This window comes from Amphiura filiformis, chromosome 9 (genome assembly GCF_039555335.1).
Source record: "Amphiura filiformis chromosome 9, Afil_fr2py, whole genome shotgun sequence".
In the NCBI taxonomy this organism is placed as follows: Eukaryota; Metazoa; Echinodermata; class Ophiuroidea; order Amphilepidida; family Amphiuridae; genus Amphiura; species Amphiura filiformis.
The window spans coordinates 65,654,685-65,679,417 of NC_092636.1; the positions used below are offsets into that span (position 1 = coordinate 65,654,685).

At 36.1% G+C, this 24,733-nt stretch overlaps 1 protein-coding gene across 1 annotated transcript in view; it reads left to right on the forward strand.

The window, feature by feature from the left end:
- Window positions 1-22,333, forward strand: part of LOC140161326 (long-chain fatty acid transport protein 2-like) — a 442,693-nt gene extending 420,360 nt beyond the window's left edge. Inside the window, exons 2-10 of the mRNA XM_072184806.1 lie at window positions 2,797-3,464; window positions 4,023-4,238; window positions 5,426-5,581; window positions 5,811-5,935; window positions 6,629-6,829; window positions 8,376-8,469; window positions 20,497-20,695; window positions 20,994-21,091; window positions 21,519-22,333. Coding sequence (XP_072040907.1) covers window positions 2,972-3,464; window positions 4,023-4,238; window positions 5,426-5,581; window positions 5,811-5,935; window positions 6,629-6,829; window positions 8,376-8,469; window positions 20,497-20,695; window positions 20,994-21,091; window positions 21,519-21,829 — 1,893 coding nt within the window. The 5' untranslated portion in view covers window positions 2,797-2,971 and the 3' untranslated portion in view covers window positions 21,830-22,333. The remainder of the gene's footprint in view (window positions 1-2,796; window positions 3,465-4,022; window positions 4,239-5,425; window positions 5,582-5,810; window positions 5,936-6,628; window positions 6,830-8,375; window positions 8,470-20,496; window positions 20,696-20,993; window positions 21,092-21,518) is intronic.
- The last annotated feature ends 2,400 nt before the right edge of the window (window positions 22,334-24,733 follow it).

A 24,733-nucleotide genomic window follows, 5' to 3' on the forward strand; every position in this document is an offset into this window, starting at 1 on the left:
AGGGTTTCTTATGAAATGGCACTACTAGTCAATAGCATTAAGTATTTCTTCAAACCGAGGCACTGAAATCATGCTTTTAGAAAACATTTGCCAGAAATCATCCATAATGGCCGAAGTGGCACAAAATCAAAAGTCCAGGTGAACTTTTTTTCCACAACAATATACACTACACATAAGAAAAATACTAATGTACTACAAGGGATTTTCAACATAGGGATCCAAACAATCAAGTACCAACATGCACAGCTTTGTCCTGATATCACTTCTGGGGTTTTAACAAAATGTTTAACCTCTATTGTGATTGGCAGCAGCATAAGGTATCTCTTTGATAGCTGATAATGCCCAGCCATTCAGCAAGTGGCTAATAACTGACCTACATGCTACAGGGAGCACAGTACTTTAACAATGGAGTGAAAGACTTATTATTGATTAGGCGCGTATTTTAAAAGTACAGCTCCTGTGCGTGTATAGCAGCAAGTCAGTGCAGATGGTATAAATATAAGAAAATGTTTAGGGTTGAAATCAGGTGAAAAATACATCCAATGGGCACGAAACTTCACATTTATGTTCAGAAAGGTGTCTTTTTTTAAACCTTTTTACAGAGGGTATCATAGAGGTATTGCTGGCAACTCTGCCAAATTACAGCTCTGTAGGCCACGTTTTTCACCTGAAATTATTGACATGAAAATTTTGTGCCATTCTTGAGCAGTGCTGAACTCAGCCACTGGCAATTAAGCGCACTGTGGCGATGGACCAATTTTGACTCGCACTTACAGGAAAATGAAATAAGTTATGTTGCTGTAATTTGCAAGATAGTTACAAATTATAATTGGCATTAACATCTCCAATTTTACAGAAAAATTATGAAAAATAAAAGAATGAGCTCAATTTAGAAATGTCTGTGCAAGCAGTGCACAGTTGAGCTCCCTGCATGTCTATGGGAGTGTTCTAATCAAGTTGATGGTTCATTGGTCATCCCTACTTTTAGTGTAGGATAGGTCGGGATAAAAGAGTTGCCGATGTACATAATTAGCAACCAGTATTGGGTGACCGGAAAGCTGTTCAATGCCTTTGCTGTACTTTTGGGTGTTTTGGTTTTTAATTAATTTCTCTGTTTCTACATCTCTGGTACGATTCAAATACAATAGGTGTCATCATTAGCACACACTATATATATCCTGAAAGTGTCACTGACCAAAAATACTTCGTTTGTCTGCTTTTTTGTATACAAGAAACACATGGAACATCTCTTGGTGTGTTGTTGTCGTTCCTCCACCCAAACACACAACAATCCTTGAAAATTTGATTATCAACAACTTAAACTCGAACCCCGACTTTACATCATGCAATCGGCCACACAAAGTGCCGACATGCATGCGGGTACGTTTTATACACAAATTTCTTCAATTCGGGACATACACAGTGGCTAAAACAACGCTCAAAATTCACCTTTTGTTAAATTGTGCCCCTCCAAATGTCAGATTTAGGTTGAGACACGTTTTCCTGACAACCTTTTATAACCTTTTGCGAATGATGTAGAAAACGATTTGTGTTTGCTGGGATACTACCTTGGCGTGAGACCATGAGAAAGTGACCCAATGCGTGAGACTCACGGCCGATGCGTGAGAGTTGACAGCCCTGCCCCCCCCCCTCCCCCTTTGATATCTAATCAAACCACAGCTACATCCACAGCCCGGGCACCACAGACTATACAATGCGTTCCATATAAACATCTCAAAAAAAGTAACTAACCCCCCTAAAATAATGGTCATTATTCAAAAAGGGGCTATTGTATTATTAATCTGTCAAATGCGTTGGAAGCAGAATTTATTTCTGCGCATTATGACACCTTATTTGATACGATAGCCCAGAAAACAATTAAACACCGGTCAATTTAATGTAGTAAGGTCCAGATTTAGAAGTTGCACTTACATACAAATTTTTACAATACAAAAACACTCAGATATCATTACACAGATTTCTTTCTATTACACTGAATGCAAAATCAATAGAATTTAGTGCAACTTTCAAATCTTGGGCTACATTGATTTAAATGTTCGCTGTGACGTCAATATTTAGTCAATTGCTACAAATGAGGTATCAAAATGTGCAAAAATAAATTCTGCTTCCAACGCATTTTACTGATTTGTAATATAGTCATCCGTTTTTGAATAATGGTCATTATTTAAGGGAGGACAGTTTTTATGGTCTACTTAGCTCAGCAATGCTTTGCTGTCTTCGATAGCGCATTGTATCGGAGAAGTATCTGGCTTTTACCAGAGCCCAAACCCATAAAAGCCTATAGCAAACTCTGTCAGGCTCCGCTCAATTGTACACAGCGCTCCGATACCACGCTTTGACCAAATATCGATTGAATCTATTTTACGACCATGCTTGAATTAACAACCCCTTGAAACCTAATTGCACTATTGCCTTTCTATTGACCGCAAAACACGACCCCAGACATGCTTATTTAATGACCACTTGAGTAGTTGATAAGTGGGTCGTTATGTACTTACTGAACACAAAGGAAATTGATTATGGTTTTACCATCGACCGTAGTTTTAATCCTGCTGCTCTGCTGAACGCTCCGATAGATATCAGCAAACTCGTATACTGTTTGCTTGTTCCTATCGAACGCTCTAGCGTACATGAACCATTATCGAAGACAGCAAAGCATTGCTGAGCTTAGTAGACCATAAAAACTGTCCTCCCTAAGGGGGGGTTAGTTACTTTTTTGAGATGTTTATTATCTTGAGGCTTGTATGCATTTACATTTATCAATATTTGTTTCAGGATTACCTTTGACCATCGCACCAGTTTGCAAATTATCGTTTATCAGCTTCGAGGTACAAAGATAAACTTTAATGACAGGACGGACACAAATCCGGTGTTAGTTCGATGTTGTTCTGCATCTGTACTGTAATATTGACTAACTGTATTTTAATATAAGCCACGAGCTGTATTCAAAATGCCTTTCAAATCTCACGCAATAAATACTGCTGGACTTGCAATAGGAATACCAGCTGTTATTGCAGGATATATGCGCACAAAGTATGGACCAACGGTCTGGCAAGATATACTAGCATTAAGAGCAAGAAAAAACAGGGCAGACGATGTACTTAGACAATTAATGAGTGGAATAACATTGATGGATGTTATTGAAGGCCACGCACAGAACACTCCTGACAAGAATTGTATCCTATTTAAAGACGACGTTTACAGTTATGCCGATGTTGATAGTGAGGCTAATCGGATGGCACTATTTTCTCTGCATAGTGGGGTTGTGAAACCACGAGAGACGGTGGCTGTTCTCATGCATAACGAACCGGCGTTTGTGATGACTTGGTTGGCATTCAATAAGATTGGAGTGACTACGGCATTTCTTAATTACAATCAGAAAGCACAGACATTGCTCCATTGTATCAAGACATGCGAGGCAAAGGCTGTGATTTGTGGCAGAGGTAAGTCAAGTTAAATCATATAAACACCACCAAGGCACCCAATATCTGTTGCTCATACACCCTAGCGTGGATCTCACCAAGGATCCAATCCCGAGGATCTAATCCAGGGGATCTAACCGAGATCCAACCAAACGCTTGAGGCTCTCAACTGTAAACATTAAGTTATCGCCGTACATTAAGATTAAGTTATCACCGTGTTACGTTAACGGAATTAAGCCCATTTTTGCTCAAACTTCATATGCTTCAGTTTTTGCTATAACTTCATATAGCAAGTATAAAAACATTTTTAATATATGACACATGCGTCCGTCTAGTCTCGGAGTGGCCACATATCAACGTTCTTTGAATATTGGTTTTTGAGGTAGAGTGAACGCGTGACTCATTGGTCAAACCCCTATCTCTCGTTGCTCAGTAAACGTGCTTCTGATTGAATATAAAATCCTTAATCTTATCAGAGTCTGATCAGATTAAGGTAATGATCATCAGACTTTCACTAAAATTTGCAATATAAATAAATAGATCGTGCCCATTTCCAATCACTATTTTTATGTATGACAGATCCAGAACTATTAGATGAATTGATGAAGATTATGCCAGATCTGAAAGCTCTTGGCATAACCATATGGGTTCATGGACGGCTAGAAGATGTCCTACCAGGAGTAGTATCACATTTGGATACCAGAGGTTACTCAGGAGATCCGATACCACGAGATCTTCGTATGGAACAAAAACTGCAAGATATGGCGTGTTATATCTTTACCTCCGGCACTACAGGTACAGTGGGCGTCCATTGTATATAAACAGCCCCCACCCCAAACAAATATTTCTGAGCAGGAAATGGCAACCGTCAAATTTCTATTAAATGAATTCAATAATTCTTTGAGTTGGATTAAATCAAGCTTTAAAAGACAAATGTTGTAAAAGGAAGGGCAACTTTGCACTCCATAGGAAGGCTGGTTGTTAAGCATGGGCCTTTCTTGAGATGTTGCATATACACCAATCCGAGAAGCGTTTACTGTATTTGGCCCTCTATTGACGGAACCACAATTGTACCAGTGCGGGATATTTAATTTGTTCAATTAATTCATGATCCTGTATTGAAAATCACTGTTGTGTACAATTCTGTATAGCACACTAAAAAGTAATTGATGGAACCCCCGACCTTGGGACACCGCAGTTTTACGTCGGGACACCGCAGGAATGGCCTAGTTGGATTGGTGTATATGCCATTGGAATTCACTCATCAATGTGCGTGTGTACGTGTGACAGATACAGAAAACCCATTATACAATGAAATGTTGAAATTAACAAATTACAGACTTTATAAAAGAATTACGAAACCCAAATCAAAGATTTGACCTGATCCATTGTGTATATCTACAGTATAAAGCAAAACAATTAAGGTACCAGTTATGATATTCACCTCCTGTATATCCTAAACAAAGACAGATATGTCATAATTGGAACCAGCAGCCAATAGCTGCATCTTTTAGCTCGAATTTAAGACCTCATTCGTTGAAATTGTTCAAGAAATAAAGACACGGCGATCCCTAAACCCAAGGCAGATATAAAAGTTGCAGTTTGCTGCATTAAATACCCTATTCATCTGTACACAAAGCGTTCGCGAACAAGAGAACTAGCGATGCGCTTCCATTGAAGCTCGTTGATTAACATTTCATTAGGTTTTTAGATCACCGTTTCTTTAATTCTCAACCAATTTCAACAAATAAGGTCTTAAATCAGAGCTTAAGAGTACAGGTATGACTGCTTGATTTAATTTTGACATATTTGTCTTTAGTTAGGATATACAGGGTTGAACATAACTGGTACCTTAATTATTTGGCTTTAATGTATTTACATGTCAGTGCTTAAATAAAGATATGCTCCATGCAAATACATGTATAATTTTCATGCACATTGTTATGTCTAATGTAATGATATATTTTCATTGTGTTTCAAAGGAATGCCCAAGCCTTGTAATGTGTCTGTCCAGAGACTCTTCGCATCAAGTTTTGCCCAAGCTGCCCTGCTGGGCCCTGATGACGTACTTTACACTGCTCTGCCGTTGTATCATAGTGCAGGTTTTCTAGTTGGATTGATACAAATTTTGAGAGCTGGTAGGTTGTATTGCTCATTTATTTGTTGTACCGATATGATTAGTAATAACGAGAGTATAAAGGGGAAATTCTGCAATGTCAATAGTTCAAATAGCACCAAAGTGGTTTGAAACAGTGGTGCAGCTTCCTCTGTTCCACCCTTAGCTACGCCACTGGCGGGGCTTGCTTATTATGAGCTTTGAACAGTTGATGATGTGTTAATTTTGTTTGCAATGTGGCTTGATTTCAGGGGGAACTGTGGCCATTAGTCCTCACTTCTCGGCTAGCAGATTCTGGGATGATGTCAGGAAGTACAAAGCAACTGAAGTGCAGTATATTGGTGAAACGTGTCGCTATCTTCTGGCGCAACCCCCGGTATTGGATATTATACAATAATATAAAGTATATAGAGAGAGCGGCGTGGCCCAGTGGTTAAGGTCTTTGACTCTTGTGCAGAGGGTCCTGGTCCGATCCCCGGCGGGGACAAAATTCATATTCAGTATCCACTCTCTCAATTACTGCATTTTGACAAAGATCTCACATCTCGTTCCGATCAGGGTAACACCTGGCTGTTTGGACACCCCACTGTGGTCCCTGGGCATCATGGGAAACCAATGTTCCAACACTGAATGATCTATCCAGTTTAAATAAGACGTAAAAAAGCATACATACCTTTTCGCCATCATCCACTAATTTGAGGCGTCACGTTAAACGAGGTGCATAATACTTAGTTCGAACGCATCAATTCGAGGTATCTGATTTGATTTTGCATGTCGACTGGCGTACGCATATAATATACAAAGCAAGAATAGGACTTTGAAAGTGGCAATCTTGCCGACCGATGTATCCATATAATAGACTATGGTGGAATTTAGGAATGAAAATATCTATGGGATAATATCAACTTTATTAATACTATTTAATCATTATTCTTCTTTTGTGTAAAAACATCTTGTGTTTCTTCATGCCTTACCAGTTTCTGTATTCTGTATTCTGACCGCACATTCCCTTCACTACCAATGTGCCAATGTAACCTGCAATATAACCTATTTGATTGCTTCTTTTCAGCGACCAGATGACGGAAAATACGACCATGTTGTTCGGATAGCGATTGGGAATGGTTTGCGTCCTGATATATGGCAAGAATTCCAACGACGATTCAACATTCAGGTGATTGCCGAGTTTTATGGTGCAACAGAAGGAAATCATACCACTATTAATCTCGATGGCAAAATTGGAGCATGCGGAAGATATTCCCCTTTCCTGAAGGTAGGCTCTCAAATACGTTGCTAATGTCACATGTGGTTTCTTTTTCACATCCATTAAGCCCTCGTTTGTCACCCTTAGTTGAAAACTTTGTCCCTTAGCCTAATTTGCAGTCATTGTACTCCCTCGTTCAACCCTGGACAGTCACTATCTCACCTCCAGTAGGGAATAAGGTTTTCATTTGGCCATTGGTGTTTTTTATGTACCGCATACAAATAAAAAACACTAACAGATGCATCAGTTATATGTTTTTGGCGTAGTCGGCAGGATATAATTATGCAGTGAGTGCACATTAACCCCTGGCTAGAGAGAACACTTGATAACCCAAGGTGATTAATCAGATCTGGTAACTGTATACCAACCATGTATGTAGATCAATTTGAGAAGAAGCTTGACGAGTTGACACTAGGGTCGACCGAGGAAGAGTAGAAGAGAGCAAAAGCTAAACAAACGACAGTTGAGGTGAAGAAGGAGTTGAAGAAGGTGATGGAAGAGGTTAAGAAGACATCTATTCCACAAATTTATGTTTACCATGGTCGAAAGCAAGATACATGCAAGGATAGACCTTCAAACCTCGGAGACATCGCCATTCAAGATTGGATTGTGGAAGAAAGAAGCTGCAGCATTTATAAGAGGTCATCTAGGCCTATGCGGCAAGTCTTGAGAAAATTTCGAAGATGGGGTCGGGGGATACACTGTGAGCTCCAACAAAGGTTCTTTGGATTTAAGCAGAGAGCTGGTGAGGACCTCTTTGCATGTTCTTTGTGTCTTTACGATCGGATTGGGGTTCTCGAACCAGCATACCAAGCTTGCAGAGAGTGCATGTAAATGTCGTTTGGCGGAAGCGGTGACAGACGAGGGTGATAGGGAGTCGTGCCGACTAAATGTAGAGACTCCATTCCTCAGCTACTTCCAACTTAGGTACAGGGCAATAGAGTGGCTCGGACAAATTCACGTTCTTTTGCAGACCAAGGAAGATCGATGTAGCGCATTCGCAGCTAATACGTTTCGCATATCAAAATGTTACTTCCAACTTAGGTACAGGGCAATAGAGTGGCTCGGACAAATTCACGTTCTTTTGCAGACCAAGGAAGATCGATGTAGCGCATTCGCAGCTAATACGTTTCGCATATCAAAATGTTACTTCCAACTTAGGTACAGGGCAATAGAGTGGCTCGGACAAATTCACGTTCTTTTGCAGACCAAGGAAGATCGATGTAGCGCATTCGCAGCTAATACGTTTCGCATATCGAAATGTTACTCCCAACTTAGGTACAGGGCAATAGAGTGGCTCGGACAAATTCACGTTCTTTTGCAGACCAAGGAAGATCGATGTAGCGCATTCGCAGCTAATACGTTTCGCATATCGAAATGTTACTCCCAACTTAGGTATACAGTGCAATAGAGTGACTCGGACAAATTCACGTTCTTTTGCAGACCAAGGAAGATCGATCTAGCGCATTCGCGGCTAATACGTTTCGCATATCGAAATGTTAGTATCAATAATTGATACATTAATCGAGAAAACATTTCATTTGCACAAATACAGGCGTGGTTTGATGTAATGGAGTTTATTCAGTGTGATCATGATACAGCGGAACCAATACGAGACAACACTGGGATGTGTATACCGGTTGCTCCAGGTAAAACCGTTTTTATTTTAGCCATCTTCATCTTTAAGGCTACATGCTCTTTTTGGTTGAAATTTTTGGCGGGAAATAATCCCGCCAAAACATTAAAGTAATCTTTTCCCACAACTAAATATCATAGTCAGGAAATTAATGATGCATCTGGTAGCTTAGATCATAACTTTCATTGTACTTAGTTGCAATTATCCCAGAAAATTCTTGATTTGTTTTTACAGAGTCTTGAATTGTCGATGTTTTTGATCAAAAAACATCACTCGGTGTATTTTGAAACTCGAGGCATTAACTCTTCTCAAATTAGCCCCAAATCATAATTTATTATATGTACGTGTAGCAAACACCAATGGGAATAATTGGACGTTGTTTGCGGAGCCTAAATTTGGTTTGATTTTATTTCACAATAATTCTAAGGTGAGAATTTTAACCTGACATTTCCTTTTGGGATTTCAAATTTAAATTCATTGATATGTGATATTTTGAATAAATAAAGAGTACGCTTACCTTTCTGCAACACTTCCCGGTATCATTAAGCATCTGCTGATAACCAACATTTTAGCTGAAAACAGTCCCTTCCTATCATTTTTGAACAAAATATGGTTCAAAAGTGCGTACACTACGCGTATAAACTAGCACAGCGAGATAATGAACAGAGCTATTTACGGTGGGGTATCTATTGTAAGCTATTAGGGTAGGCCTATAGTATATCTTCCCGCAAGTGACAAGATGTGCCAAGCAGGGCGGTATATTCAAACGCTATTGTCTGGATCATTGAGTATCGATTGCGCACGTATACATGCAGCACGGATGTGTGTGGTCCTCCCCAGGTTTTGAAATAAATTACAAATGACGTCGTGAATGATCTAGCGTTTTCATTTTATTATTACTAAATTAATCGTCGTTTATCACGAGTGCTAAGAGTTGTAAGAGTTCAATTCATCAAAATTAATTTGTATTAAATGAAAAACAAACAGACAAGTAGAGTCATATGTCTTTCTATGACCGTATTGGGCTATTCCATTTGAAATCCACACACCCCCTGTGGAAGATTTTGGAATTCCAACCAAAATCATCAGTTTGAGTCGTCGATATTCCAACTGGAATTGAGGTCAGATTTCATCTGAAATAGTACGGCAAGGGTGTGGAAGATTTTGGAATTCCAACCAAAATCAACAGTTTGAGTCATTCCAGATCTGGAATTGAAGTCGACATTTCAACTGGAATTGAGGTCAAAATGCAAATCTTCCACAGGGTATCCGACTGAAAGTTAAATTTCCCACTCAAAAACATCTGAAATAGTACCAAAATCAACAGGTTGAGTCGTCAATATTCCAACTGGAATTGAGGTCAAAGTACAAATCTTCCACAGGGTAATTCAAAAACATGTTATTATGTATATTTCAACCCAAAAACATGTAAATTTCCAACTGGAATTGAAGATTGACTCTGAAAAGGGTGTGGAAGATTTTGGAAATCCAACCAAAATCATCAATTTGAGTCTTCCAGATTTTCATTATATGAAAAGTGCATGTTTGGAATTCCAGCTTTTCATAGTACCTTAGTATTGGTATAAAATCACTATACCTGATCATATTATTTGCTAGTAATCATGGTTTCAAACCATCAAATGCTGGATCTAATGAGATTGCATGCTCCCAGTCCCCGCACTCCGTGTATCCGCGGGTAGTTGTGAAATTTGAAAACCCAGACCTGAAACTTTTCAGTTACTTTTGTTGCTCAAATTCATACATTAAAAAAAAATAATTCAGCCCAATTGGAGTTATTTTATCACCAATTTGACGCTGTCTTTCAGGGGTTTTTTGTTTGAGCATTTAGCTCTGAAAACCTGGGGGGTCAATCCCATTGTAGCATGTACACCATCCATGATAATCAACTTTTGAAAAGCACCCTAAACAAGGATTTAACCCTTGCCTAAAACGTCACCATAAACAGGTAACACGCACCTGTTTTTTCACACCCTAAACAAGGATTTTATTCCTTGCATCAAATTTCATTTCCGCATATTAGCAATTGCAATTTTGCTACCCTTTTTTCCAAAATTTCATGCTTTTACAGCCTAAACACGATACGCGCGTAATTTTAATAATTTGTCATAAAATTTGTATTATATCGTGAATTTCAAAAAATGATAATTATTTGATATCAGAAAGACATTCTTCATATTCAGAATGCAATTCGATATGTCTGATGTGCTCTTATGTCCCACAAAAAATACCGTAGAAACGCTCAAAACGCTCATTCCAGATCCCTTAAACAAAAGTTTATGGTACAAATTTGTGCGACGTGCCTAATATTTGCCATATTAAAGCTATATAAAATTGTGTGAAATATGGTTTGTGCAAAAATAGAATGAATAGGCTGGCATGAAGGCTCTTTTTAGGCTAAAAGGCTACATAGATGTCAACTTGATGCATGGGGAGGATTGTCAATACCCCCTTATCAAAATTTTTAGGGAATTATATAAAAACGAAGCTAAACTATTATAAATGATGAAAACAAAATCCTTGTTTTGCCAAGAAGTGGTAAATTTCTTGACTTTTGTTTCACTATGTCTTGAATGAAACTTCGAAGGAAATTCTAGACATAATTAAGTAAAGACAAGAAATTTGCCATTTCTTGACTAAACTGTTATACAAAACTTATTGTTGCTGCATAGTGAAAACAAGCTTCATTTTAATTTGAGTAACAGTTTTAAAGAGTTAAACTTAGGCCTACACCTAATTATAATGTTCTAATGTTTTGGCCTAAATTATTTTTTGGTATAATATTGTAAATATTTAAGTGAACAGATACAATCACTACAGTTTATTGCCAGATTAAAAAAAATATAGTGAAATTGAATAGAGACTATATTAAACAAAAACAATCCGTTTTTTTTAAAATATATTTTTTTGCCATTTTAATGTGATTTAAAAATATAAAGCTGTGGAAATTTAGTGAAAAGGGGGAGAATGTGGGACTCGAATGTAGGGCCTTCAAGTCAGTGGCATAGATTTGTATTTGACATGGTAGGGGGGCTGGGGTTGGAAAACAATTCTTAAACCTACCCACAGAATAAGTCTATGGTACAAATTCGCACGAAGCACCTAATATTTGCCATATGAAGCTAAATTGTGTGAAATATGGTTTATACAAAAATAGAATAAATAGACGCAAAGGCTATTTTTAGGCCAAAAAGCCCCATACAGATATCAACATGATGCATGGGGAGGATTGTATAGATCATACCCTCTTATCAAAATATTGGGGAATTATACATGTACTAAAATATTATAAATGATGAAAATGATTTGTTTTCACCCTTGACACCAAATCTTTTTGTTGATCCGACGTGGAGCAATTTTTTAAAATATTTTTTTTAGTAGGTGGAGGTGTGGAGCTAATTTATTTTCCCCCTCAGGGAGGGCGAGTTAGCGCAGCAGTAATTCCCTCACTTTGCACCACTGAGGTCCGGGGTTCAAGCCCCGGCGCGGCTCAAGGACTCATGTGCGCTTGGTTTATCTCGATTCCATGCTCGCTCTCGCAGGTTTTCTCCGGGATCTCCGGTTTCCTCCTGTATCACAAAAATCGGTGATTACTTGTTTGGTTATCAAAAACTTCCTTCACCCAATGGAATTTGGAGAGCTGCACAGATAATTGGTGGATGTGACAATCTAAATGCGGATATGTGTGCGCCGTTCGGCAGCAACCTATTTGATGCGATCTGATTGTGATGATTCACCACTGCAGCGAAATTACAGCACTTTGAGTCCTCTAAGATCTGGAGAAAGGCGCTTTATAAATCCAAAATTTATTTTATTTATTTATTTATTTATATAGCGAGATAATTTATTTTTCTTCAAAGAACTTTTCCGAGAAACCACAATATCATAATATTGAAAGTTACACATAATGCTAAAAAAAAGGGGGCGAAGGTAATTAACTGACCAACCTAAAATTGGCACAGTTGGAAAATTGTTCATGATAAAATTATATAGCAATCCCCAAAATGTTTATATAATCTTGAACATTGGCTTCAAAATGCAACAACTTCAATTGCACTACTTATCCTAGAATTGCTTTTCAAATTTGGTCTTCATCAGATTGCTTTCACAAAAATGTGCTATTGGCATGGTTTTCGTATATGCCTACATGTATACATGTATTTATTTATTTATTCAAATTTCTCTGCGATCACAAATAACAACATACGAGGGATGGTCAATATATTCCTGCAACTATTATTTATCTCTGCTAAGCATGACTTTGACTACCCCGTAGTCCACTTGCCCATTGTGCATACTCTGGATATTGTATTTAAGCTTAAAACTCTGATTTAATTAATGTGTGCACAATTGATAGATTTTCACATCTGATCAGTCACCCTACTCCCTCTGTTTGTTAGCTTCCCAAGTGGACTACTGACATTGCCTTGCGGTTAAGATTTTTAACACGGGACTCTATGGAGAGTTAGGCCAATTTCTGGCCTAACTAAAATTGTCCATGATGTAATGCATCTTTAAATGGATCTGCCTTGTGATTGGTCGCCCATACCTCGCTATGGTTCAAATCGTCTGGGCCCGCGCCATTACCATTAACTACACCGTAAACAACTGTCTGTGGTATTTGCGGCGCTTTTGTGTTGACGCGAAAGTTAATCTCTCATCAAACATCTAGCGCGTCCATGCTTATTACTTGTGGTTAATGGACTGATAAACAAGTATGCTTGACAGTGTGTTTTTAGAGAGCAAAGTCCAGTGGGTAAAGTTCTGCTTACAATTCAAAGTTCATAGTCGAAATTTCGGAGATTCCAAAATCAGAATTGTTCAGTATTAAAGTGAGCCGTTATAATTATGCAAGATAATGTTGCATTCAATTACTTTTATTGTCACTAATCGTCTGATATTTTTAACTCTTTATGACCATTTTACTATTGAATACTTTAATTTTAATAAACATCAGTATAATTTTGAGTTCAACAAAATGGGTTCATCATGACTAATAATAACATATTTTAAATAAAATTCGACTATGGCATAGTCTAAGCATGACTTTGATGACTAGTTTGTAGTTTTTGTACCTTTGTCTTTCAAAACAAATGTGTATTAGCCAAGTCGAATCCTTGATTACGTAATAACATTAGCATAAACACAATAGCATATGGACACTGCCTGATATATCATAGTGGTGAAAAATAGTGGAGAAAATAAGGAGTCAAATTGAGGTATTGTTACATAATTCTAAATATCTCGAGAATAAAAGTATGGAATCTGGTGCGGTTTTGCAATTTGGTAGACCGATAACACAGGGTTGATGCTATACTCTATTTAGACCTATACTATTTTATTAGAGATAGGGGATCATGTTGAATATCTCCAATTTTGAGTAGGCGTATTTCTTGTTATAAGAAATAGCAAGATTAAAATGGTACCTGGTTCGATAAGGTAAAATGGGAGGTCCCCGTGGGGAATTCGCAAACATTTCTTCGTTTTTAAACCCTTTGTTTTCAAAATGTCATGTTTATGTAATCAAAGCAGCACACCATAGAGAGGCTCTGAATTGAAAAAGAAATTTGAATTCCAAAAGGTGTGTTTAATTTCAGCATTCTGAGACTTAGTATAGCAACTAACTCACAACGTCCAGCAGCATTGTATTTAGTCATATTTATAGTGCTTTTTTGTCTAAATTTTCCCTTTTTCATACATTTTTGGTACTTTTAATTGTGCCTACCACCCACACATGCGCATATTTATTTCTTACTTACTTATCCTTCTCTCATGTTCTGTAACTGCAATTCAAATGTCCCACCAACGTTTACAGTTGTCAGTGTACATATAGCAATGACTTGATACAAATGAGATTACGTAATTCAAAAGTACAAACCTGTATTTATCATAAGAAATAGTCATCAAAGTCATGCTTGAGGGGAGATAAATAATAGTTGCGGCAGTGTGGGCCAAAAACAACTTTACCCAATTCAAAAGGTTCATATCTCAATATTGAAAAGTCTGCTTCAAATTTTTTTCACATATTCGTAAAGAACATTAAAAAAACTATATAAAAATGTATTAAATTAAAAATGTGACGCTAGTTTTAAATCAAAGGGTCAAAATTAACTTTGTCCACGCGAAGGCCTACTAGCTGTCACGTCGCATCACTTGCAATACCAAGTTCGACAGAGAATGAGAACCACCCAGTATACGCACAAATTTGTTCAGCAATTTTATATAACACAACCAAATAAATCAAACATAAACAATTTAAATTTCAAGCTACGATATTTCGTCATGATATGCAGCTTTCATGCTGCAAAGATATAAAAACAATTCTCGTCAAATATGCGCAAAAGCAATAAATTATTGTAACCTCAGACCTCATTTTTTTGTCATTTTTTGTCAAATGTTATACAAGAGAGTTTGTACTTTTTGCATTCGTAGTATGTTCGGCCGGCAAATTGTTGCGTCGATAACTGACTCTGGGGTTAGCTGCAAGTTCCCTTTGAACCGCTGAAATATTTGCAGCTGAATTTTCAGTTCTTGGACGTCCGCTCCGTGCTTTGCATCTATTCATCACACTTCCGAGGTTGTGAAAGTTATTCATGTGTAGAGTTATGGTAGGTTTTGGCGGGATTCTTACGTTCGGGAAACGAATCCGAAAATGACGCTGCACTTCCAAAAAGCTTTCTGTTCTTAAGTTTACCTCTGCCATAAAAGTCCTCTCTTGTGTTGTGAATTGTCTTATCTTGACACCTTGCAAATCTATTTAGAAATAAGCCACGCAGTCTCAAAATGCACGAAGACCTATTTAAAATTCAAAACTTGCGCAAGATGAAGCCTTTGTAATTGTGTAATTTTGATGCTAATTGTTGGTCAATGACAGGAGTGAAGTTCGAGTACATGACAAGTAAATGGGGATTAAAATCGATTGTATTTCTTTCATGCATATAAAACAAGCATAACTTTTCAAAGACAAGCCAAACATGTTTACTAATTACATGTATGCCTAACGCATATGTATGCCTTACTCTTAGCAATCTGACAAATCCCATTGAATTACGTGTGGACAAAGTGATTTTTGACCCTCGGACGTAAAACTAGCACCATTTTGTTAATTTAGCTTCTTTTGTTTTCATTTCTTCATCACATACTCTTAGAAAAATATACATTCAGAATATGTAACAATATCATGAATAGCTCTTCTATAATTCGAGCATCCACCCTCTGAAATTGGGTAAAGTTGTTTTTGGCCCACACTGTATATTGACTGCATTGTCCCTCGTACAAAGACAATAGAAAACAGCATACACAAATAGTAAACTAATCTTAAGGGATCCCCGTAGAATACAGGAAGGAACATGATAAAGCGCAACATATCTTTTTATTTCAACAGAAAGGTTGTCAACATGTCCAGGGTTTTGTGGAAATGAGTCCCAATTTATATATTTTTATTTACAATCTTTTATCAAACATGCCAATGAATGTGAGAAAGAGAGTGAATAATTGATACAAATTCTCCTTTCAGAAATATATGGCTGGCTACAAAACAAAATGTGACATATTTGTTACAACCTGCAAAACAATTTGAAAATCAAAGGCATTCATTTTATTTTAACAATCTTCATAATGCCTTTGTTTTTTATGAAATATTTGATTAATTTAGTTAATTCCGCACTTGTCATTGATATTGTGAAAAGATATTCTAATTCCAAAAATATTGCAGCCACAGAAACTCAAAATATTTCCTTATGACGGTATGACTGTATGGCAAATATCCACTTGGCGATAACTAATTAATTGAAAAGGCTATTGACATTCATTTTAAGTTTAAAAGAATATCACATTGAAATGTTTAGAAATACAACTTTTAAAATAAGTAAGTTTTTTTTTAAATATTTTTTTTGTCATTGAACATATTACTTTCGATGAAAAAGTCATTAAACATTGTGCAGAAATAAGTCAAGCAAGTGATTTGCCCATATTTTCTCAGTTGACAATATTTATAGGCTTATGACAAAAAATAAAATACAATACAAATTAGTGAAATTGATGTATGCATTAAAATGAACGACCAATTCGATTGATTGACAAATATTACAATAAAATAAAAAATACAATGACATGGTATTGCACACATAAGCCTAACAAACTTCAGTGACAAACTTATTAAAATCAAAATGTTTGCAATAAAAATTCATTTTCTTGCATTACAAATTATTTTAAATTTATTTAAAATTTTACAAATATTTTTTAGCATTGAAAATATTACTTTTGATGAAAAAGTCAACAAACATTGGGCAGAAATAAGTCATGCAAGTGAATTGCCCATACTCCCTCAGTTGACAATATTTACAGGCTTGATATATTAAAACAAATGATTGAAATTAATGAATGAATTAAAATGAACGACCAATTCCATTGATTGACACATCTACTATGCGTTCATAGGCAAATGTAGAATGCCAGAAGACAATAAAATGACAAGGTATTGCACACATAAGCCTAACAAACTTCAGTGACAATCTTATTAAAATCAAAATGTTTGCAATAAAAATTAATTTTCTGAAATTTTCTGAATTTGTCAAATAAGGAACTTTTTCACGATAAATTAAAATTTGTCATTTGTGCATGCATGACAAATTTTTCAACTAAGACAGTATGTATGGCCATATTTTGTTTGTTAAATGATGAATTAATTATACTTCATGTGCTTGGTGTACATATAAAGTAAACTAACAAATTTATATTAGTCAAAACAAGAAATTTAACAGAGAATGTAATTAAATATTAAAATGTAAATTTTAGACATTTTATAAATGCTTGATATGACTAAACATTGATCAAATTACCTATAGGGCAAAATAATTATTTATTGTTGTTGGGTTTTATTAAGTGGGAGCATGATAACAGAACAGAACAAAAGGTTTTGAAGAATCATTTTCTGAACGAGACATTTGTCTTACAAATAAGCAAATGAATAAAGAGTAAACTGACGAATCAAACAGAAAACATTACAAGAGCATATTTTTAACTGTTAGTATACATTTTAAATGAGAATCAAAATAAACCTTGAATGAATAAATTAACAATGTGAACTGCAAAAAGTTTATTCTTAATTAATATATCATTTTCTTTCTTTTGAAATGAGTGGTCACATATGCAATATCAACGGTACATTTTGGCACTGCGGGTTTAATTATATTGCAATTATGGTTGATTTCACACAAATGCAGAGATGTTATTTGTTTGTTCAGCATCATAGCTATTAAATGTGATCAAAATATCAAATAAAAATCAAATAATTATGCCTAAATATTTTGCAATTCTCAATCATTTTGGATGCGGGCAGGAAACGGTAAACTCAAAATCAAGAAGGGCCCGAGGTTTTTCCCCTTCAAAACAGACCAGGGGAAAAATATTAGTTCCTATGATATGACAAAGTGGAGGGTGATATTCATAGCAGGATACTGTCATGCTCTAATAGACTATAATCAATATGATAATGAAATATGCAGGGGCATGGTTGATGGTTCAAATATCCTGTATAAACAGCTAGGGGGGTACTCAGTACAAAAGACCATTTGCCCATCAATGACTTTTCGGAAAAGGTAATTGGTATAAAAGTTTCATGTCCATCTGCTTTGATAACGATCAAAGCTGAAAAAAAAATCCCCTCATTTCAATATCTCCAATATCTTGAAATAATTAATTAAGAATGAGTTTTTTAATTCTCATCTTTCTGATATCAGAAAATGAGCATGTAGTGTGGAATTTTTAAGTGTTTATTTTTTCATATGGGCAAGTTCTTTGACATTTGAATCTGTGACATTGGCACGATACATATAGGAATCAGCCTAGAAATCAATTCAAAATTATATTGCCAAATTTAATTTGTCCATCAAAGTATGTTGTCCAACCTGCTTGGAATTTCCCTTTAGACACCAAAATGACACCTTAAAAAATTAAAATGCCCTGGGTATAAAAATGCAGGCAATTTTGTTTGAAAATGTTTACGATTTTGAACTCTAAAGCCGAGAATAGAAAAAAGCAACCAGAGCAATATTAATTAAATTATATTGTTATCTGTATGAAAACATCAATACAAAAAGTGAAGTGGTAATCAGTTTTGTGGTTAGAAGACGCATTATACTTCAGTAAAAAAAGAAGACTCGTTATACTTGAACTTCAGTAAAAAGGGTTAATTCACATGTCAATATAAAACTTGAATTTGTTATGTGAAAATCTGTAACCAGGTAGAAAAAAACATGAAGCAAGGCCTATCTTGAGAAAAGCCCAGACTAAATCAAGATCATAATCAAATTATGCTCCATACACTGTCCACTGTGGTCCACAGCTTCTGTGCACAAACTTGTAGTGGTTTTACAAAACTATTCCACTGGTCCAAGGACACCCATCCTAAAAATAGGTTTTAGAATGTTAATGGTTTAATTTATGTGGCATTATATTTTTGCAATTATCTGTTCTTAAAAAAAACCTTCACAATGCAGACAAAATAGATTTCTTGTCACTTGAGGTCTATTGAAGTTGGCTATAAAGTCTATCTGGTATTTGAATGAATGAATGTATAGCAAAATAAAAATCTGAAGAAACTGTCAAGAATTCTATCTATTAAAAATCCTTTTTTACAACAACAAAAAATTCGTAAATTTGGACAACAAAATAAAATTCAGGCAAAAATTCTCATTAGGGGCTGTGCAATAATTATGAGCCAATGGGTTGGGGGGATTTCCCATGATGGTCCAACTCAAAATGTGTCGGTTATTGTTGGAAATTTCAGCATGATAATATTTTAAGCAAACATGTTTTTTGCGTCTAACAGTTTTTATTATTTTAAAATTTCCACCATACTAAGAAAACAAGCAAATCTTCCACAGGGAATTTCTCCGGGGGGGTCACTCCCATTGTGGCCTGTACACCATCCGCTATAATGAAAACGCGTAAAAAGGGTAGTTTTTCGCCCAGTGACAAACTAGTACTGGTATGTCTATGGTTTTTCGTGGGTAAGCACGATACGCGCGTAACACGTTTAGGGTGTCAAAAACATGAAATATTGGAAAAAGGGTAGCAAAATTGCAATTGCTAATACGCGGAAATAAAATTTCGGGTATGAAATTTGATGCAAGGAATAAAATCCCTGTTTAGGGTGTAAAAACACCTGTTTAGGATATTGTTTTAGCCAAGGGTTAAATCCTTGTTTAGGGTGCTTTTCAAAAGTTGATTATCGTGAATTGGTGTACAGGCCACAATGGGAGTGACCCCCCGGAATTTCTACCCTGTTTTAGACCTTCTCTGCTGGAATTCTAACAAAATGTAAATGTTTCCAACTGGAATTGAGGTAGAAGTGCAAATCTTCCACAGGGTATCCGACTGAAAGTTAAATTTTCCACCGATAATGTTTCCAACTGGAATTGAAGTCGACATGAAAATCTTCCACAGGGTATCTGACTGGAATGAAGTTTTTAGCTAGAATTCCACACAAAACATGTAAATGTTTCCAACTGGAATTGAGGTCAAAATGCAAATCTTCCATAGGGTATCCAGCTGGAATTGCATTAAATTTGTAAATCTTCTACATGATTCAGCTGGAATTACAATGAAACGTGGGACTATTTCCAACCGGATTGTACATTTGGCCCAACTGGAATTTAGGTAGCATTGTAAATCTTCCACAGGGGGGGTGTGGATTTCAAATGGAATAGCCCATTCCTACCAATTTCTGATTTTCAATACACTAGAAACGTGTTGATATGTATATCTTTGAAAATCGCCGAATGTTAACCACAGTCACCGTGGCACAGTATAGGAAATCTTTAGCATTCATAGTGCAATTGGCAGTGGTTCGAACCCCGGTGAAAATTTTAGTATTTTTTATTCTTTTTACTAATGCGCTGTGCCGTTTTTCAAACACGCCCCTGAATGAAACTCATGGGCAAGTACCCTTAATACCATCCCACCTTCAGCCACCACCACCAACACCTATTCAAATGTTTTTGATTCCTACTTTCTACAGGTGAACAAGGTCTATTAGTGTGTAAAATCACTCCAGCTACACCACTACATGGCTACAAAGCGTCGAACGAAGCCAATGAAAAGAAAATCATTCGCAACGTGAAGAAACAAGGTGATGTCTATTTCAACACTGGCGATATGTTATCCTACGACAAAGAAGGCTATTTGTATTTTGGAGACCGACTTGGGGATACGTTTAGGTAAAAAATATTAAATTGTAGACTAAACGACATTTTAAAGAGTAAGCCTATGACCTTTTTGTACTTGAAAATAACCAATTTAACTTACCTTACATCATAATACCGACCTTGAAATATTTAAATCTGGTAGTTTTTAGTTTAAAATAGTGAAACTTGCACAGTGAAAAATCGTGATAATTATGAATTTACGAGAATAATCTATTGCGTGTATGATTGCCTGTAATGTACGATTGAAGCTATAATGGATATACGACTTTGTATTGCTGAGCTACTATATCGATATTGATATTCCATTTAGGTGGAAAGGAGAGAATGTTGCAACTACTGAAGTGGCGCAAGTACTTCACCAATATCCAGGAATAATGGAAGCAAATGTCTATGGAGTCAAAGTACCAGGTTGGATTTTGAAATAAAATATTATTGTTATAATTATAATCATTTTTGCTATTCCAAAATCACATACTAACATGTAAAGGGGCACTAAAACATCAGAGAGTTACAGATTATGGTCAATTTTGTTGGGCGCACTTTATCACTTGCACTTCAATACAATTTGTTTTGAGTAAGATATTTTAATTTACGTGAAGTGAGATTTAAAATTAAATTTCCCATTGAGGTATTCCCTCTTCCAAAACCTCTTTTCCATCCCTTCAACTGCAGTTTGTGCTGTAACGATTTACTATTTGAGCACAATATTTCCAGTCTATGGCTACCAGCATTTACACAATGGTCAGGTGTGTTCATATAAAGAAGAGCATTATAAAGTCACAGAACTATATCTGGACAATGTAATGATTATAATTCATTATTCACTTTCTTCCAGAAAACTTGGATGGTAGAGCAGGTATGGCCGCTATAGTCCTCTCGGATGATTCTCAACTAGATATGAAGAAATTCTACCAATATGTGACCAAGAATTTACCTATGTATGCATGTCCAAAGTTTCTACGTATTATGCCCGAAATGCACATTACTGTGACCTACAAACACAGGAAGACGGATTTGGTGAAAGAAGGTTTTGACCCGAATTTAGTCCAAGACCCACTTTACTTTTTGGAACCAGAGAAGGAGGCATATGTGCCTTTGGATACGCAAGTACTTCAGAAAATCGTCAGCGGTCGTGCAAAATTATGAATAAGCCAAGTTTGTAAACATACTGCCCGATCTTGCGTGGTGGGGTCTTGGAACTTGACCTGCGCACTAACATGAAAACTATATACATGAATATGGGAGATATTTGTTAGCATGAAAGAACGCTCACAATCATGCAAACACTTCTAAAAACATGAAACAATAAATGTATTATAATCATATGCACTATGCACAAATGTGACGAATTTTGTAAAACTGTAAACTTTAAAAAGAAGTAAATTATATGTATTTGCGTATACTTTATTATACGACTAGTTGATATATGAGACAATAATTAGGACGTTTCAAAAACGTGAAATTTTAGCCACGCACTCCTCTGAAGCACTTTCGCGGTACTTATGAAACAAGTTCAGTGCGGCTTGGCAGTTGATGAAGATTTGCTTAGGGGAAATAATGTGTACAGAAATGAAAATCTAATTTTGTGCCTGACGTTTTGAATTTTAAAAAAATGCTGTCAACATCAAAACTTTCTGAAAGCAATTTAAGACATAATTGTAATTTCATTCCTCGTTTATTTTTATATACAAAATCAGACGTAATTGTAATTGTACGTTTGCTTCGATTTTCGTTTATTTTTGTATACAGAAGCAGACATAATGTAATTGCGCGTATACTTTTTCTTATATTTTTATAATTATTATACAGATGTTTGTTTGCTGTTAATAAGCTTGTACCTCAACCTTTAATTCATCTTCATGTCATTGATTGTATGATACTTATTGGCTTTTGGACGTGTTTGTTTGTTTTTTCGTGTATGTTTATATAATGATATTTTGTTTGTCAGCCCTGTCAGTACCTTGATGACGTGGAAATAAAGATAATAGAGAGCTTGCGATTTCCAAACGCCGTGATCATACGCCCGTTTATCTATTCAAAATCCCGTCACAAAAGAGTGGGTTTGAATAGATATGCACGGGCGTACGCGGCTTTTGGAAATCGCAAGCTCTCTTTACTTACTTACATAGCTTGTTTGCTTTAATTTTTATCTGAGACGTTTTGTTTGGCGTGTTGATTTGTCAAGAATATGCCTCTCTTCAAGGTGTAACGACGCTTTTTGTGCCCAGTGTAAATAAATTTGTGAATAATTAGCTTCTACTATTTTCAGTTACAACCAAATAAATTAGTCCAACTTCGATTGTGTTTCGTTGTCTAATTCTGCACAAACCAAAATAAATCTCAAAACTCGAGTCATGATCGACGATGTTTTCAGCATATTGTAGATTGTAAAATGATCAATTTATTTAGCGGAACAAACTTCTCACCTTTTTGATAACCTCACTAATAAATAGGAAAGGGGTTATCATACCCACTAACTATACATTCATACATTCATTCGTTCATTTATGGTTTATTAACACAATGCATTGTAGCCCGCAGGCTAAATTACAGCAAAGTTTACATTAAAAGACATATATAATATACACAATAAAGAATTATGACAAAATGCAAGTGAACAACAAAATAAATCAACAAAATATTGCAGCAAACCCTATAGCACAAACCATACGAAAGCAAAACAAGTTAATAATCCACCCCAAGAAATCCAACCCAGACTACTCACAAGCACACATTTGCACAGCACAATCCACTTACAGCACACTGGAAGGGCACATAACCACTCACAACAGTTGCACACCCACACCACTCAGCATGACACTAGACACAACCTGAATAATACCACAATCAGAGTCCTCACACCAACAAAACTCACATAACATAGTCTATTCTCCAACCCCCCTATACTTTCAATACAATAAGATGTCACGAAACCGTAATAGGTACAAATTTAGTACTTTCTGTCAATCAAGTATGGTTTATTTTCTACATGTCTACATTTCTAAATTATTAGCATAGTCCTTATAATAACGGGGATCGTCTTGATGAGTAAATGACAGCAAACCAGTGAAAAATACCCCAAAACTCGGTCAGTGGAGCTCCGCCCGTAGGCCCGACTTGTCAATAGCGTCATTATCGATAGGATTAGTCGATTGTAGCGGACAATTCGATCGCTCATTGGATTAATATTATCACGTGGTAATAGATTTGCATTGGACAATCGATTACTATAATTAGTAGCATAGATTAATTCCTGGATTCGGCAGCTTTAATTAGCATGAGGCCGCATTGATATGTAAATAGCGTATTGTTATTTAAATTTGTGCCCAGACGTATTATCCAGACGGAGAATGGTTGCATATGCCGGGCATGTCAATTTGCTGAGTGAAGGCTGATAATGTCCTTTCTGTATAGGTAATAAGCTAGTATATTTCGTGTACCAGTTGGTTATAACAAAAAATTAGTATCATAATTATTACTGATATATTAAGTGTATAAACTTTGAAATTTACATGAATTTGAAGAGCAGAGCTTCGAAATCTAGCTAAGTTAGGTGGTGTGAAATTCTGCTGCGTGACCCCTCTGCGTGGTAGAATTATATTCATAAAACATTGAATTTAACAGATATCATGGGCAGCCAACCACGATTTATCAGCATTTAAAATATATGTTAATTAACAAAGATAAATAATAAAGAGTACAAATGGCAATTAACTAGTAAACAAGCCTGAAATCTTAAAATGTTGCCACGTGATTTCCCGAACAACATGTGACCACTATTCAGATTTACCGTAAATATTTGTTGCACGGCTTGCATAGTCGTATAGTCAACTGTGCATTTCTTTACCTCCGTATAAAATCAATAATTCATCCTGGGAGCCAAGTAACATTCTGTCTGCTTAGTGCAGATTGGTATTTTATTTTACTTGAGAGCATAAAAGAAATACATAAGACGAATAAGGCGCCATGGTGGAAGGTCAGGTACGGGTACAAGTTATTGTAACTTCAAATACTACTTGTATTTCACACCTTGCCTCTGTCACATATTTA